A 16,260-nucleotide genomic window follows, 5' to 3' on the forward strand; every position below is an offset into this window, starting at 1 on the left:
AAAGACCCACCTGTCACTTGATGTTGTCTGATTTGCCTCTGACTTGGACTGAGCTCAGGATGATAGTGTTCTTAAAAACATCAGTGCTCCAACTACAGGTTACTCTAGTGCGAGCCAACATAAGTGACAAAGACTCCTGAGTAGGTGTCAAAACAGTTTAATAAAAATGAGTAAAAAGGCCAGTTGCCTCTGGATAACTTTGCATTTACACAGGTCTGAAAAGTCAAATCTCAGGCCAAGTTAGAGCCTGGGTCTCAATCTTCTTGAGATGTGTCGGGGTAATTTAAATGGGTTGTATTTTCAAGAAACATCTAAAAACATTCCGACTGAAACTTAGGAATAAGCAAACATCGCTCAGTAAAGTTCTGGAAGATGGCTACAAAACTATTACACTGAATTTCTTTTAACCAAAATGGTAAGACTAGCTATTATGGAAGGTTCAGCTCAATTTTCTCTTTGTATGAGTATCTCCTTTGTAAAATTAGCAAAACAATGAATCTTTTTTAGGTGTTGGCATATTTGATTTATTTTTCTTTTTTTTTTGTTTCCTTCAGATAAATAAAAATGATTACACATTATCACATTGTGATGTGAACACCCATGGGGTGTTCGAATGTTTTATATTTTGTTATAAACTGTAGTTTTCCCAGCAAAGCTCTAGCTTGGTGATTTGGTTTAAAATATATAATTTTTTAGCTTAAGGCTGAGTTTAGAGATTGTGGTGTGTTTCTCCATTTTAATAATGATAACTATTAACTTTAGAATGCCATTGCTATACAATGGACATGAGCTGTTTTGCGTGTGGGATGTTTAGACAAAGAAGTAGAATCTGTTGAACAAAATTGTTTAACATCTATGGTTTTGGTTAAGGCCTCAACAGGTCTTTAGAAAATTGTCTGGGCGAGCACAGGACTGATGACTTCAGCTGTGAGGGTTGTTATAATAATCTTGTTCTCGTCTTTGCAGAGGCAAACAAAGTGCTGATTGCTTCGCCAACATCCCTTTATTTAACTGAAGTTGCATATGCATTTTTTTTAATCCAACAACAATATAATATAATGTCACTTAATTTAGGGAGTAAGGTGCATGTGTAGTTGCAGCAGGTACCTATTTAGTAATTTTATCCAGGTGATGAAAATTATCAGTAAAGGGCTCTGGAGAAACTCTGTCTGACAGGTCAAAGTAAACTGTGCTAATAGCTTTGCTGCAGCTATGTAGTGGCCAAGCACACCACATTTCCTCCTACAGTATGTACAGTTAAGTACAGTGAAGTTGAAAGTCCAATATGCGGAGCCTCCATAATCAGTCAGCTATAATTTCTTACACATTACATTAAAGGTTATCCTACTCCTAATAAAAATGTTCTCCATAATATCACTTTAGGGTTAATAAGTAAATGCATTTATCCAAGAATGGAAAATGACAACTTGTTATCTTAACTGTCTATGACTCTTTTATGTGTGAATCACAACTTATACTCTAAAAAAAGCAGTCTATAGTTAGCAATGGATTTGTCTCTTGGCTTTACTTTCATTCCAAAAATCCTTCTTAGACAGATGTAGATAGGCTCCAGAATTTAAGATCCAGGTTTAATGGTTGAACCTCTGAGAAGCTGTGTGTGGGTCCAGATGGTGAATCCTGAAGTTTGGAATCAGTTCTACTGGCAGGATTTAGTCTTAACCTTGAATGTGACAGCTGAACTCTCTTTGGCAGCCTCCTCAGAAGTCACACAAAAAGTCCTAAAAAGACACACCGACTTAAATTAAAATTAGTTTACAACTTTTTCCATTTCAGGACACCAAGTTGTAGAGGAATATCTATCAATAACCTTATCTGACAAATTTACATTTTCAAATCTACAGGAAACATACTAGGAGTACAACCACTAACATGAAAATATAATATAGTGGATTGGCAAAAACAGATAGAATACAAAATTGCAAAACAACAGCACATAATTTTAAAATTTGCGAGAAATCTTATAATACAAAGCATTTAACTGTTAAACACATTTAGATTATATTTTATTTTTTCTAATTTACCGATTGGTGTGCAGAATTGGTTTAAAATGATTTAATGCTATTATTAAAACATTTCCAAATGCCTAAATTATCTTATTACATTAAGTTTTTCTTCTCAAAAATAATGATTTTTCTAAAATAATCGAACTCATCTGAATTGGATAAAGGAAGGAATAGATATTTGTTTCATTTTCACACCATCTAGTTTTGTTTTAAAACAAAAAAGTAAAGATATAGCATATACAGACTAAATATGAAAAAAGGTTCCTGATGTTGAGCACTGTCACAGAAATTTTTCATCAGCAGTTCACTTATATTTCAAAAGAAAGAAATTAGCAAAAAGGTTTTATATATTTGAATATAATTTCAAGCCATGTGTCATCTTTGTTTGATCAAATAAGTACAAGTGGAAGGAAATATAATGAATAATAATATTAATCTGCTCTGTTTTCTTTCATAGTTTTGATCATAAAAACAATGGTACCATCTGGATACAACAGGTGAGTATTAAGGAATGAAGCCAAAATCACTATAATGTGTTTTCCTCAGTGACCAAGGCCATCATTTGCATTACATATTTAAACAAAGCAAAAATTATTTAGAATTTATAATGTGTATACTTTTATGGTTAGATTTGAATGTTGACTACTATCTCTAAACACGAATTTGTATGTATGATGATTTTTAAATATCATTGTCAAAAAACGAAACTCTGACCCACGGCAATTACTTTATGTATTGTTGCCTTTCTCCAACAACTCTTAGCCCAGAGGAGAGAGTGGGTGGTACACCTTAGGCAGCACGCCTAAGGTGCTTTAAAAAAAAGAAAAAAAGAAACTTCCATGCACACAAGGAATACTACAAGTAATTTGCAGAAACCAATTTACCGAAAAGTCTTTTTTTTTTCACTGTGGGAGGGAGCCTGAGTGGGGCTCAGTAAAGAGAGAATAGAGTGGAATAAAAAGATGGTAAAGAAGTGCATTGCTGGTTTCATTTGGGTTTCCAAAACTAAGATCTAAGTTTCATTTATAAGTAAGCCCATAAAAGCCTGTTCTTCATGTGCATTAGAAAAAAAAAAAAATAATAATGAAAAAAATAAAAAAGCCAGAATACATACTACAGTTCAAGCTTTCATAGCAAATGTGGATGTTATCTTATGACCTAGCATATATTAGAAAGGCTATCTAATTAGAATAACAGACATTGAATAGATTTAGCCAGGACAATATTGAAGCTAAATAGATATTGTACAAGCTATTCCACTGACTGTACACTGGCCTAATGGAGAAGAATATACTAATGTGGCAATTACCACAGAGCACTAAACGGCACATTTTATGCTTGCAGTCCAGACTAAACTCCTTTTGGAGAAGACGGCATCAATTATTTAAATCAGATTAATGAGTGCAGTACATTTTGTGTCCCAAAAGTCATTATAAAGCCAGAGAAGCAACAGAGGTGTGCATGATCACACGGACATACAATCATTTACAGAAGCTGATTGTATTTCCTTGCTCTTACCGTTTCCATCCTGGCCTTGTATTTTACACATTAACTTTTCACCTCATAAGGTCTTTCATTAGTCTCATGGTGCATCACTTAGAGTTGATCTTCTCTCTCCCATTTATATGCTCTGATATTAGAATCCTCATTGGTGCTTTTGGTTTTCTGATTCTTTGTTTTTTTTTTTTCATTATTATTTCCAACCTTCCAACATTGGTACAACTAATATAGTAGACCACTAAAATGTAATCTAAACTGAGTAGGAATGATGAAATGTGGGTGCCACTCTTCATTCTTTTTCATTTCTATCTCTTTAGAATTGCTGTAGAAAATAAATGTTTAGCAACCAGAAAAAATGCAATAAATGCAGAGGATGCAGACAGCACAAAGATGTCAACATCAATAAGTGATTCTACTAAAAAAGCAAAAGACAAGCAACTGAGCCACTTTGAGAAAAGTACATTTGCCAAGAGGCCTTCTACAGCACATTTTATGCATGTGCTCTTCGACTTCTGCAGCTTGCCATCATCAAAGAAACATGTGAAAGCCAGTATATTTATACAGATGTAAGAGAAATATTCACTTACCAAGACAGCTCCTATTCCCTGACATTTTCACAAAAATGAATTTTAACAAGACCTGATCATTTATGTAAGACATGGTTCTTACATTTGCCTTTGCGCAAAACACCAGGTTTTACAAGAAAAAAACAAAAATGAAAGCTTATGCCCATCTATAACTTCTGAGACAAGACTGACATAAGAGGTACAAAATAACAGGTGGGGAAAAATAATTCTGAAACAAATTTTTGTTAAATTTACATAAAGGAATGTTTAAATGAGCAATATTACATTTTAACTGTTATTTTAAGCAGAGCATAATGTTCAAATCAATTAGCAACAAAGGTGGTATAGCTAAACATGAAAATATCAGTTACACATTTAAACCATTAACATTAGCATCCATTTAAATATATGTATGTAAAACAAAACAACAACCATTTTTATTATATTCTTCAAAACTATTTTGTATCATCAAAAACAACACAAGGTCCACAGTATGAAGATCAGAATGTGTGGGACTACTCAAAGTTTGAACAAAACCAATCAAGTCTAAAATAATATCAAAGGATGCATTTAACCTATGACCTTTAATGTCAGGAGGGGTGTTAAAATCCCCCACTATGATGACCTTGTCAGTTTTTAACAGGATACTCTGTTAAAGCCTCATTTATGTTCACATAATCCTCTTGCTGCAGCAAAGTTTCTGTAAGGCAGCATAAATGAATTTGATTATCACAAAGCAAGTAATTAACTAACAGACTTTATCAGGTTATCATCAGCAAGCATGAACCCCTATAACAAAGCAGAATCCTTTGCATTAGACGACTGAAGCTAATATTATAAAGGTGCTGCAAAGAGTTTAACATGAGTACAGTAGCGGTTTAGGGTTGATTCAACTTCCTTCTGCTACATATTGATGTGTTTCAAAGAAGGGCACTGAAGCCCTGCTCATCTGTTTTAACAGTATATAAGTGGGAATGAGTGAATGTGGCCTTAGTGTAAAGTGCTTTTCTTTTAATTATGAAAGACTGTTGCTTTAATTAGTTTGCTAGTTGTATTTAATTTAACCAAACCCAGTGTGGAACAATACTACTGACAGATATGAAACAAGAGCACAAATGTTCTGGCTCATTGCTAAGGAGCCATCATTTGTCAGACTCCCTACATATTATTATTAGTCAAATGTACTGCCATATATCAAACACAGAGTTAGAAATAAGCAACCACAAAGTCCTCTTTATAAAAAAGTAATATGGGGTGGTACATGGTGTAGTCATAGACTGGGTGCTCCATATTCAGAAAATGTATTCCTCCATGTTGTCAGCCTTGGTTTCCGACGCTGACATATGTTGCATATCATCCCCATTTTCTATCCATCACTTTTCTGTCTGGCAACTTCAAAATAAAGGCGGTTAATGGCCAAAGAATAAATAATTAGCTGAAGTGAAATATAAGGTCATCTAACTACCAAAGCTGCTGAGTTCTACAGCAAATTTAACCGTATTTTCTGACCAAACCCTGATATAGGCAGAAAGATTAAGACACAATTTGCAGCAAAGGTTAATAAAATTAAACATTGTTGTACAGAAAAAGTGCACTAAACTCCCTAAATGTTACTACCAGAGCCAAAACAGAATGTGAACAATATCTTCTTGAAATTACTGTTAATGTTAATTATACATGTCCATCTAAGGATATTAGAATGTTATAAAAAAAAGTTCAGTGTCTTCCATTATTTACTTGAAATAGTGAAATTATATGAAATACATTCATTACACATAATGTTTTTTGTACATTTTATCATTCTGGATTACAGATCATAAAAGGGCTATATTTAATGTCTCAGAAATTTTGAATTTTAAATAAGACATATAAAAAAGTCATAGTAGAAAAAGAAATTTCCTGCTTTTTAAAAGTAAGTTCATGTTGTTGCAATCTTTTGTATAAGTTAGCAGTTTTACATGGAAATCAGCCTGTGGCAGTGCTAAGGTGTAATGGAAGCCAAGGTTGCTTTTATAGTTGCCTACAGGAAATCTCCTTTGTTGGGTCTGACATCCATAATCTTCTTCTTGACAATACTCCATTGCATTTTAAATTCTAGCCCCAGAGGTCTCATGTCTTGCACCTTTTAGATGGTTCTCTGCTTCAACACACCTGAGTCTTCAGGTCAATAGCAGGACTCTAAAGATCTTGACAACATGCTGTGGAGGCATTTCAACCATTTGATTCAGTTTTCTGGGAAAAAAAAAAAACAAATCTAAAAAGTGCAAGACACTGGACATAGAGGACAATAATTGAAGATCTCTGCATTACTGGGTTCAAGTCAGGCTAGTTTACTTCCCAGTGCAATACATATCATGGTCCTTGAAGCATAATTTGGAACCTTTGGCAGTGTTTGCAGGTGTAAGGTTCTTAGGGAAAATAAAATTACTATAGCTTGTCAGCAGAAGGAAGCATAAAGTGCTCTAATGTCTTTTTCTATTGTGAGCAATGTACTCCTAATCTCCTCATTCACCAGATGACAACAAAGAACCATCAGTGTGAGTAATGATGCAGAAAACAGACTATAGTAAATGTACACTCGTTGTTGCTATTTGATTAGGTTCACTTGCTGCAGTGTAATCTAAGTACTATTTTTACTAAAGTCCAACCTTCATAAAAGCTGCAATGTTTATTCAATGCAATTGTGAATCAGGCATGCCCTTCAATCTGCTCTCCTAAACATTACGTTTTAGGCAGTTCACAGTATAAGTGAAGCTGTTAACTTCTTCTGCATCTGCTTGATTTATAGATTTGACATTTATGTTATGCAAATGTGAAACAAGAACATGTTGCATTCACAAACAGGTAGCACAGCATGAATTTTGACATATGGACTCAACACCTGGTAGTAAATTCTGTCAGTGTAATCTCACTAACTTAGGATTTTACGATTATGTGGACATATGTCCTTGAACAAGAACTACAAAATCATTTTCTTTAAATAAATCTAAGACTTTTGCTGACAGATTTGGAAAAACTGTATCTGTGCACAAAGAAGAATATTCATCATGAAAGGCTGCTGTCTCAATTTTTTTTTGTGAAACACAGAAATGTGTAGCTGTACAATGTCTACTGTATTTTAGCCAAGTGGCGCCCCCCTCTAAATACATAAACATGCAGCAAATCTAAAATATAATGCAAACACAAAAAATGAGACAAGAAAACCAAACTATTAGAAACACACAAAACACATGCAAAGGAAAAACAATGCAAAATTGAACTATTGAGGAAAATATGTTTTTACAGAAAATTGAAAGAGTGAAAGTGCAAACAGTCTGCAAACACGTAAATGATGCCAACACAAAACCACAAAGAACACATGCAAAGGGGAAAAAAAACTGCAAGTAGGAAAGACAACAACAAGTGAGAAAAAAAACCTTAAAATTTGCTCTGCATAAGACTAGTGCTCCAGAGTCCTACATACTATAAGTAATTTCAGCATAACTCTAAATGTATTTTATTTGTTTAGCCTGATAAACCAGACTAAATGTGAGATTAAATGTGTAATTTAGGCTAGCCCAGATGAATGAGACATGGGAACATAGTTGATGAGAACAACCCGTTTTTTTTTTCAAACCATGTCTTTGCCTATTGGCCAACGCTCTGACCAATGAGCGCAACTGACTGTGATGTAGTAAGCACGACAGAAAGCTGGTGAGGGAGTGTAAACAAGCAGCCTGTGAAATGGCTGTTGGTAAAACGGCGAATACGTCTTTCTTCACTTCACTTCACTTTCTTTTTTTTAGCAAATAATCCAACATTAAACAACAAAACAACATCAAAACAAAACAAAACCAAAAGTTTACCAAAAAGAATAGGCTGAAGCAAAGCTTATTATTGCCTACCCTGTTTTATACTTACAACCTTTACAATATACCAGGTTCTTTACTGCGTATATACATTTTCAAATCTACATAACATAGGATTTTATCATTTTACATTTTAAAGCCCTTTTAAAATTCACCAAGAAAGGACATTACTTTAAATCATCATTCAATTCATTCCACATTTTCACACCAATAACTGAAACACATCTAGACTTTATCTGACTCTTCTCTTTTTCACATTCAAATATAAACAAACCTCGCAAATTATATTTATTCTCTCTTGGCTTAAATAATTTCTGAATAACAGAAGGAAGACTTTTGTTCACTGCTTTATGCCTTATTTCCAGTATTTTTATATAAACAATGTCTTTGAATTTTAATGTATTGCTTTGAATGAAGAGTTTATCAGTTGGTACACGGTGTCCCACCTTATTAATAAGCCTTATAGCTTTTTTTTGCAACTTAACTAATTTATGAATAATTCTTTTATTTGCATTTCTCCATACTTCTGAACAATAAGACAAATAAGGCATAACCAAAGAGGATTATATAATATGCAGGCCTTTAAAGGAATAGTACACCCAAAACATGATTAGCCTTCATTTTCTACTCACCCCCATGCTGAACAACACTCTGGAGTACTTTTTTGATATCTCAAATGCATCTGGAGATCTGGGAGGCTTCTTGCTGTCTGCTGACATTCAAATAATGGAGGTGCCCAGCGCCCGAGGCAGAAAGGTCCATAAAAGTCCACAAAAAACGTTTCAATATTCCTACATGCTCGTCCAATGTATTCCAAGTTTCCTGAGTGGGTAGCATCCAGAATTTACTCGAAACAAAGTCATTTAGAATGTTTTTAGAGCATAAACAGTAGTGTATAGGATTTCCTGAAAGCGCGCACATGCTCGATCCCGACGCTATGGAAGCCGGCAGACCAAACCAGCGCATTCAGCTCGGCAAAGAACTCATGCTCTTCCTCAACACTGAAGTCCTCAGACATTTTTCTTTCGTTGTTTCTTTCTTTGCACAGGTAAACAGCACGTTTCTTCTTCTAAGCTTGCATTATTGGCAGAGCAGACGCTGAATGCGCACTTTCATCTGGTTTGGTCTGCCGGCTTCCGTAGCGTCGTGATCGCGCATGTGCGCGCTTTCAGGAAATCCTATACACTACTGTTTATGCTCTAAAAACATTCTAAATGACTTTGTTTCGAGTAAATTATGGACGCTACCCACTCAGGACACTTGGAATACATTGGACGAGCAGTATGGAGGAATATTGACACGTTTTTTGTGGACTTTTATGGACCTTTCTGTCTCGGGCACCGTAGACCTCCATTATTTGAATGTCAGCAGACAGCAAGAAGCCTCCCAGATCTCCAGATGCATTTGAGATATCAAAAAAGTACTCCAGGGTGTTGCTCAGCATGGGGGTGAGTAGAAAATGAAGGCTAATCATGTTTTGGGTGTACTATTCCTTTAATATTTATTAAATCTTTTATCTTAAATAATATTCCAATAGTTTTTGCTATTTTATTTCTAATATATTCTATGTGAGGCTTCCAACTAAGTTTGTTGTCTATAATAATCCCTAAAAATTTTGTCTCATAAACTCTTTTAATTTCAACTCCATTTATACATAACTTTACATCGTTATAGACCCCATTACCAGAGAATACTGTACCATAAAATTTAGTTTTCCCTTCATTTAACGACAACTTATTATAATCAAACCATGTTTTCAACTCAGCTAACTCTTTTTCTATCGTTTTTATTATTTCATCCAAATTTTTCCCAGAAAAAAATAGATTTGTATCATCAGCAAACATTATAAACTTTAAATCACTGGATACTGCAAATGATGAGACAGATAACCTATAAAATACATCAAGATCCTTTTCATCCTCCCAATAGTCCTACTACCATTTGCAGATGTACACCACTCCTTGTCAGAAACAACCAATCACAGCCAAAGTTTCATCAAAGTCATCACACTAATATATCAGCTGCTCACATCCCTCTCCACCAGAGCTCAATGTTGCCAGTGTGTTGATGGTGTGTTCAGACAGGACATGGTGGCTGTTGGGATTGCCACTATGCATTTCAGATGCGCATTGTTTACAACTGGGGCTGTAAGCATCTGTTGACAGTTAGTGTTGTGTGAGGCATTGGGTGCTTTATAAAGTTTTTTTTTTTAGAATGATAGCTTTGGTTACCTAAAGTTTTTTTTTTTAGAATGATAGCTTTGGTTACCACCCAGCTGAATGTGACATGTTTTCCAAGACTTTTTTGGGTGCCAACATTCAAAGGGTTGTAGCAATGATTCTTTTTTGATTTTTCACTTGTATCATTTGGAAAAATATACATCAGACTTTCAGGAATGGTCAATAATTCAAAATTATTTGTTTTCACTGTGATACTTCTTGCGTACTGCCTTACATTATTTTGAATCTTAAAACAAATGCAGTAACTGGTTGAATTAAACAACTTTAAATACAATTTTGCAAGGAGTAAAAATAATTTTGGGCATAACTTTAATTCCACATTATCTATACACTACAATAAGTCTTTCAAGCTGCACTTATTATTTCTATCAGAAATTTAAAACAAAAAGTGCTTTGTGGTATAAGATTCTATAATAGTTAGTCAGAATCATCTTAATGGCACACATGAATTGAGAAAATGGCTTTTTTATTGGCTTTCAGCTAGAGAAAGACAATACATAAAAACATTAAGTAGACCTCCAAATGAAATCGTATCTTGGTGTGAAAAGGGGACTAAGGTTAGTGGATTAAATGAGCAATTCTTGGTTTTGAGTAATAGGGTCTTTGTACAATATTATAAACGTTTGCACTAAGATTTGATGTATTGTACTTATTTTCTGGCTAAATAACATTAATTACCTACTCACTTTTTGATCTTGAAACATACCTCTCATATCACTTCTGCTGACTCCTCAGGCCTGCACATACTGATAATATTGGTAATATCTTTAAGCATGTTACCCCAGACAGGATCACAAAAGGGAACACTCAACTCTAATAGAATACACACATTTTTGTCTTTATATAAACAATGGCAAATAAAGCTTTTTTTTTGCATCATGCCACAGGGCACGAGTGCTCCAGTGGTTTGGTGCTTCAGCAAATTAGGCTTGTGTTACTAACAGGATGTAATCTTATCATTGCATCTTGGAGGCAAGAGAAGCTACACATATTACACCTCACACAAGATGGTAAAATAAAGTTAGGGATATCAAGTGCTACAATTTCAACTTCAATCGTGAGTTTAGCTCAAGACAGAACAAGTAATGAGTAAAGAGGAATGAAGCAATCAATCTGATGACATAGAAGGGGCTTTTTTTTTAGCTGTGCTTGATAATGCACAATGTAGATGATTCATGTGAACTAGCTGCTAAACATGAGTTAGCTGCCAAAAGAGCAATATTAGTATGTGGTATTGTGCTCTCAATTTGTACTTCAAATTGCAATAGCCATTGGAAAAAGTGGACATGAAAATAAATCCATATTTATTTCCAATAATGGAAATAATAAAATGCACAAAACAATACAGTTTACTTGCAGTATAAAGCATTTTCTTTTTGTCATAAACCATAACACAATAGACCAAGTTAAAAATGCCACGATAGCCAATGGAAGAATGTAATGTAATGTAATAGAATAGAATAAATAGAATAGAATAGAGTAGGCTTCCAAAATTGAGACGTGTAGTTCAATAGGAAATCTACACGGTATCTATCTGGCTTACACCAGGTTAAAACTTTCTTCCTCTCATGAGAACTAATAAGTGACATTATAAAGGCAGAAACACAGAACCTGGACTGTAAAGCCAAACATTACACAATACAATTAAATGGGCTGTTTAAATAGGGCACTACACTGTGCAAAGACACAGCTTCCCAGTGGAGAACTGGGCCCACTATCTCTGAAGTTGCATTGATTAATCTTAACTAATCAAGAGAAAGAGTCTTGACTAAATAAAAGAGGGACTCTCCTTTACACTGGGGAAAAGTTATATTTCTAATTTTCACTGGAAGCTTGGTTAGTGTGTATAGCTTTTCTCCCCCCAGACTCATCTGGGAACTGTCTTTTGAATTTGCAAAGATTGTCTTTGAGGATAGTAACACACAGATACATACTACGTTATAATTAAGTTATTAGCGATGTCCCAGGTGAAAGCCAGCGACTATCAACATATTCATATTTAATGCTGGAATATATATTTAACAATGGGGTGATCAGCCATGCATGGGTGCGCTAAGGTTTGTGTCAGGAAGACAAAGCAGGTTGAGACAAAAAAAGCAATTGAGGGTCAAGACTTTAAATAGAGCAACAATAAGTCATAGTTTAATATTTGAACTTAGAAATAATTTAAATATGCCTTACTGGCTGGATTAAATTACCATGCTGAACATTTATATTATTGCACATTTAAAAACTAAACTATATATGTTTAGATTTTATATTTGGGTTTAAATCCCTTAAGCTTATTTTTTTCTATATTCTGCATCTTCTGTACACTAAAATGTCCTAAAATCACTTTCCTAACAGCCACTTTGCACACTAAGATGAGAATCAAATAAAAAAAGAGCGAGGTTCTCACCCTGCCATGACGATGAAGAAATCCAGACGGTTCCATGTGTCCCCAAGGTAACAGCGCCGCCCAAATATTCCCAGAGCAACCATCTTTATAACCATCTCCATAGCAAAGAAGATGTAGATGAACGCATCAAAGGCCTAACAAAAAGATGGTTAGAGACAAATATAAGAGGGAAATCTTTTCTTACAGTGCTTTCTTTTACAATAAGAAAAATCAAACCATTATCAGATTTGTACCATCACATACTGTAAGACAACAAAACATGATTCACACCTACTTGAAAGTAATAATATCTGTATATGTAAGTTAGATTTTGGTTCTGATTTACAGTGTGTTTATTCTTAATATTCTGTTATTTTTGCCATTTAGTTCACTTTGCTTACTTTTTGCCATGTGTCCTCTAGGCTCATTTTAAATACTGAAAATTGCAACTCATATCTTTCGTTTCCAGCTCCTATTCCTTCACCTTTCTTGAGTTAACAGTAATAACTTTACTATGTGAAGAAAATGAACTCTGTATTGGTATGCTGAATTCCGATAGCCTTTATCCTTCTGAGTGTCACTACTCAATGAAAATGAATGATGCTTGTCTAATTAAAGAACTACAAACACAGTTTATTGACATTTTGTGAATGGCTAAAGCTTTCCATTACAAAAAGGAACACATACAGTATAAATGTCCTTACATTGTTATGTGTCATACACACCTGAAAAAAAAATAATGCATTTTTTCAATTCTGTGAGATCGATTTTGTAAGTACAGTAGCTTCTATTTACAAGATTTGAACCCTTGCAGCTCCATTTGCAAAATTAACCATTTACAGGAAGTATTTTTCTACCTTCTTTACTTTCAGTACTATGTGTACAGCACTTACTGTATCATGGCGACCGCTGACTCTCTTCTGCTTTCGCTTGAGAGTCCTTATAGATTTGCACCATTCAGGCATTTGTTGTTTTTGTTTTTTGCATAATGTTTAGTGCTTGTGTGTTTACCTTTTCCAGTGCTTATTTTAGTATTGTTGGATTTGTTCTTATTTTATTCAATGTATTTTACATGTTTTACTCGTTTTAAGCATTTCTCTCTCAGCTAAAGCCTTCTGTTAACTAGTAAATTCTATTCACCTGTATCCCCTCATTTACCTACTGTTCTGCACCTGCTTTTCTCCAATGCTTTAGCCTCCAATTCGATGTCACTATTCATTGCATACATAATTCTTGTATTAAATCTCCATGCCAGTTTCTCTGTTTACCAAGCCTTATAATATGGGAGAATGAGTGGTGGGTCTATGATTTGCATCTGACAAGGGATTACTCTAGATGGAATGGCTTCCTTGTAGCCGAAGTCAACAGCATTCAAACTGCAGGTTGCTCAAATGTTGGCAAGCAGATTTGACAAAGACCCCTGGATGGGTGTCAGCACATTTCCAAAAATTCACTGAAATAAAGTCAGGATGTTTCTTATTTGTTCCCTAATATAAATGAATTATTGTGCTGATTTTTCAGTCAGGATTTCTTTAACAAAAAAATCAAACGTGAATAATAAAGGGCCACATGGCCTCCTTAACTTCATTTAGATAAACAAAAAATAAAAACCTTAGCTTTTGGTCACACCAACTCCCTCGTTAAACTTGTTTTTTCAGTTATTTTTTTTACTAATTTCATGTCAATCTCGAGCTTCAAGTTCCAGCCATCTGGTATTTTTCATATAAATCACCACCCCCCAAAGCCTGTAACTGTCTTTTGGAAAAAAGTACCCTCAACAATATTTGATAGAAAAATAATAATAATCATGGGCAGGCCCATATCACAACCAGCTTAAATGAAGCATTTAATAACCAGGAAAGAGGGTGAGGAAAATTTCACATCTTGTAATGGAATATGATTGCAGCTGTGAGCAAAAAGCTTTGATTAACTAATATTCCTTTTGGTGTAAATAGGGAATTAGAGATGAACTGACATGCTTGGTGTTGCTTGTAATTTGATTTCCAATGGTAGGACTGTAAGCAACAGAATCTTAAACTGAACCTTATCTGTTTGTGACAAGCTAGCAGCTGATGAAAAGCACCGTACTACAGATTTCTGTAGAGTTTACGGACATAAGACTGACCAGCTATTAAGGAGGAGGAACACACGTCTGTCACTACTCCACGGAAATGGATAGATTACAAAACCTGATAATGTTAACAACTAAAGGATGATGAAGATAGTGAGCAATGATAACAAATCATTACTTCACTGAGATTTTTGCAGCCCTTGATTTTACTATTTCTATTCACTGTTTTCTCTTCTATACTCACTTAACACAGGATGATTCCTAAAGAGAGAACTGGTTTGCCTATGCTGGTGAAGATTCTTATTCATCCAGGTCATAGTCATTCCAAAAAACGAAAAAAAAAAACAATCCGCTTGACTCTGTTTTCCAAGTTTGAAGACATTGCTTCCCATCCAGGAAGCTTTCTCAATAAAAAATTTTGCAGGCCAAAACTCAAATTTGCAGACCAACAATGACCTCAACGACTCCCCATTACTAAGGGGTGTTTTTTTTTCCGGTTCAATTTGCATTTTTTCTAAGCCATAACACGGCTTCTGTTTGGGCCACTTTATAAGCTGAAAACTCTAATCCAGACAATTTTTGAAACACAAATTTTCTGATAATAGACCAACTTGAATACTTTAAACGTATATACGTTTTATGCGTATCATTTGTCTTAAAATGAGTAAAGTATGGTGGACAAAGTCATACTTTTTTTAGGAAGCTGACTATCATAACAATTAATGAAACATATTACCTGCTATAGAAACTCAAAGGTAATTCCCTTTAAGTAAAACTGAATGCTAATCTGTGTTCACTGATCGGATCTCTGCAGGGTAACTTCATATAGGTACTATAGAAAACATTGGCCTTGTCTCTTTGTGACACCAGTGACTCCCCGACCAATATAGAGGAGTTTACCAATCTTCGTATCATGTTTATGGGGGCTGGTGATATTAAACACAGTATGGATAAACACTTGGGGTTTTCGTGTGTTATATCAGAGAAGTTCTCTGCTGTGTTGTCTCTGTGAAAAAAGTGCTTAGCTGATTATCCCAGGGAGCAGAATTTTTTTTCAGTTTTAGCTTTTGAAAAAGCAGAAAAATAGGATATAAGGATTCATTGTTCCAATTTTCCTGATTTACCGAAATTTACTGAAGAGAGTTTTTGAACACACTGAACACTTCAAAGGAAATCTTCAACTGAAGGTAAATAGAGACAACAGTTCTTTATCTCCTTAATCTGTATTCTCTATTAGTTTGAACAGTCATAATTAAGGGAAAATCTGGCTTTAATTTCTAAATTTATTTAATTTAAATTTATTCAAGGACATACACAATGTAAATTATTGTAAAATATCTTCTATTTAAGCAACAGCAGAACTTCCAATAAACATGAATACAAGAGTGTTATGATTTAACCAGCTTACATGTACAATGCAACAATCATGTTCATTCAGTCCACCTGTGCCTGCTAATCATGCTCATCCATTTCAACAACTACTTTTGCTCTTTCATCCACAGAATCATCGTCACATTATAAAAATACACAGGGCCTGGTTCCTAAAGAATCTAAATAAATATTACCGTACAAAAAATTGGTCTGTTGCAAATGCAAAATATAAGTAGCGCAAACTGGTTGAATATATTCTCTTC

At 34.5% G+C, this 16,260-nt stretch overlaps 1 protein-coding gene across 1 annotated transcript in view; it reads right to left on the bottom strand.

Annotated features, from left to right (window-relative positions):
- cacna1i (calcium channel, voltage-dependent, T type, alpha 1I subunit) overlaps positions 1 to 16,260 on the bottom strand; it is a 223,517-nt gene that overhangs the window by 115,722 nt on the left and 91,535 nt on the right. The window contains exon 4 of the mRNA XM_015374068.1: positions 12,577 to 12,710. Within this exon, the coding sequence (XP_015229554.1) occupies positions 12,577 to 12,710 (134 nt within the window). The remainder of the gene's footprint in view (positions 1 to 12,576; positions 12,711 to 16,260) is intronic.

Source organism: Cyprinodon variegatus, unplaced genomic scaffold, assembly GCF_000732505.1.
Source record: "Cyprinodon variegatus isolate N-32 unplaced genomic scaffold, C_variegatus-1.0 Scaffold96, whole genome shotgun sequence".
Classification (NCBI taxonomy): Eukaryota; Metazoa; Chordata; class Actinopteri; order Cyprinodontiformes; family Cyprinodontidae; genus Cyprinodon; species Cyprinodon variegatus.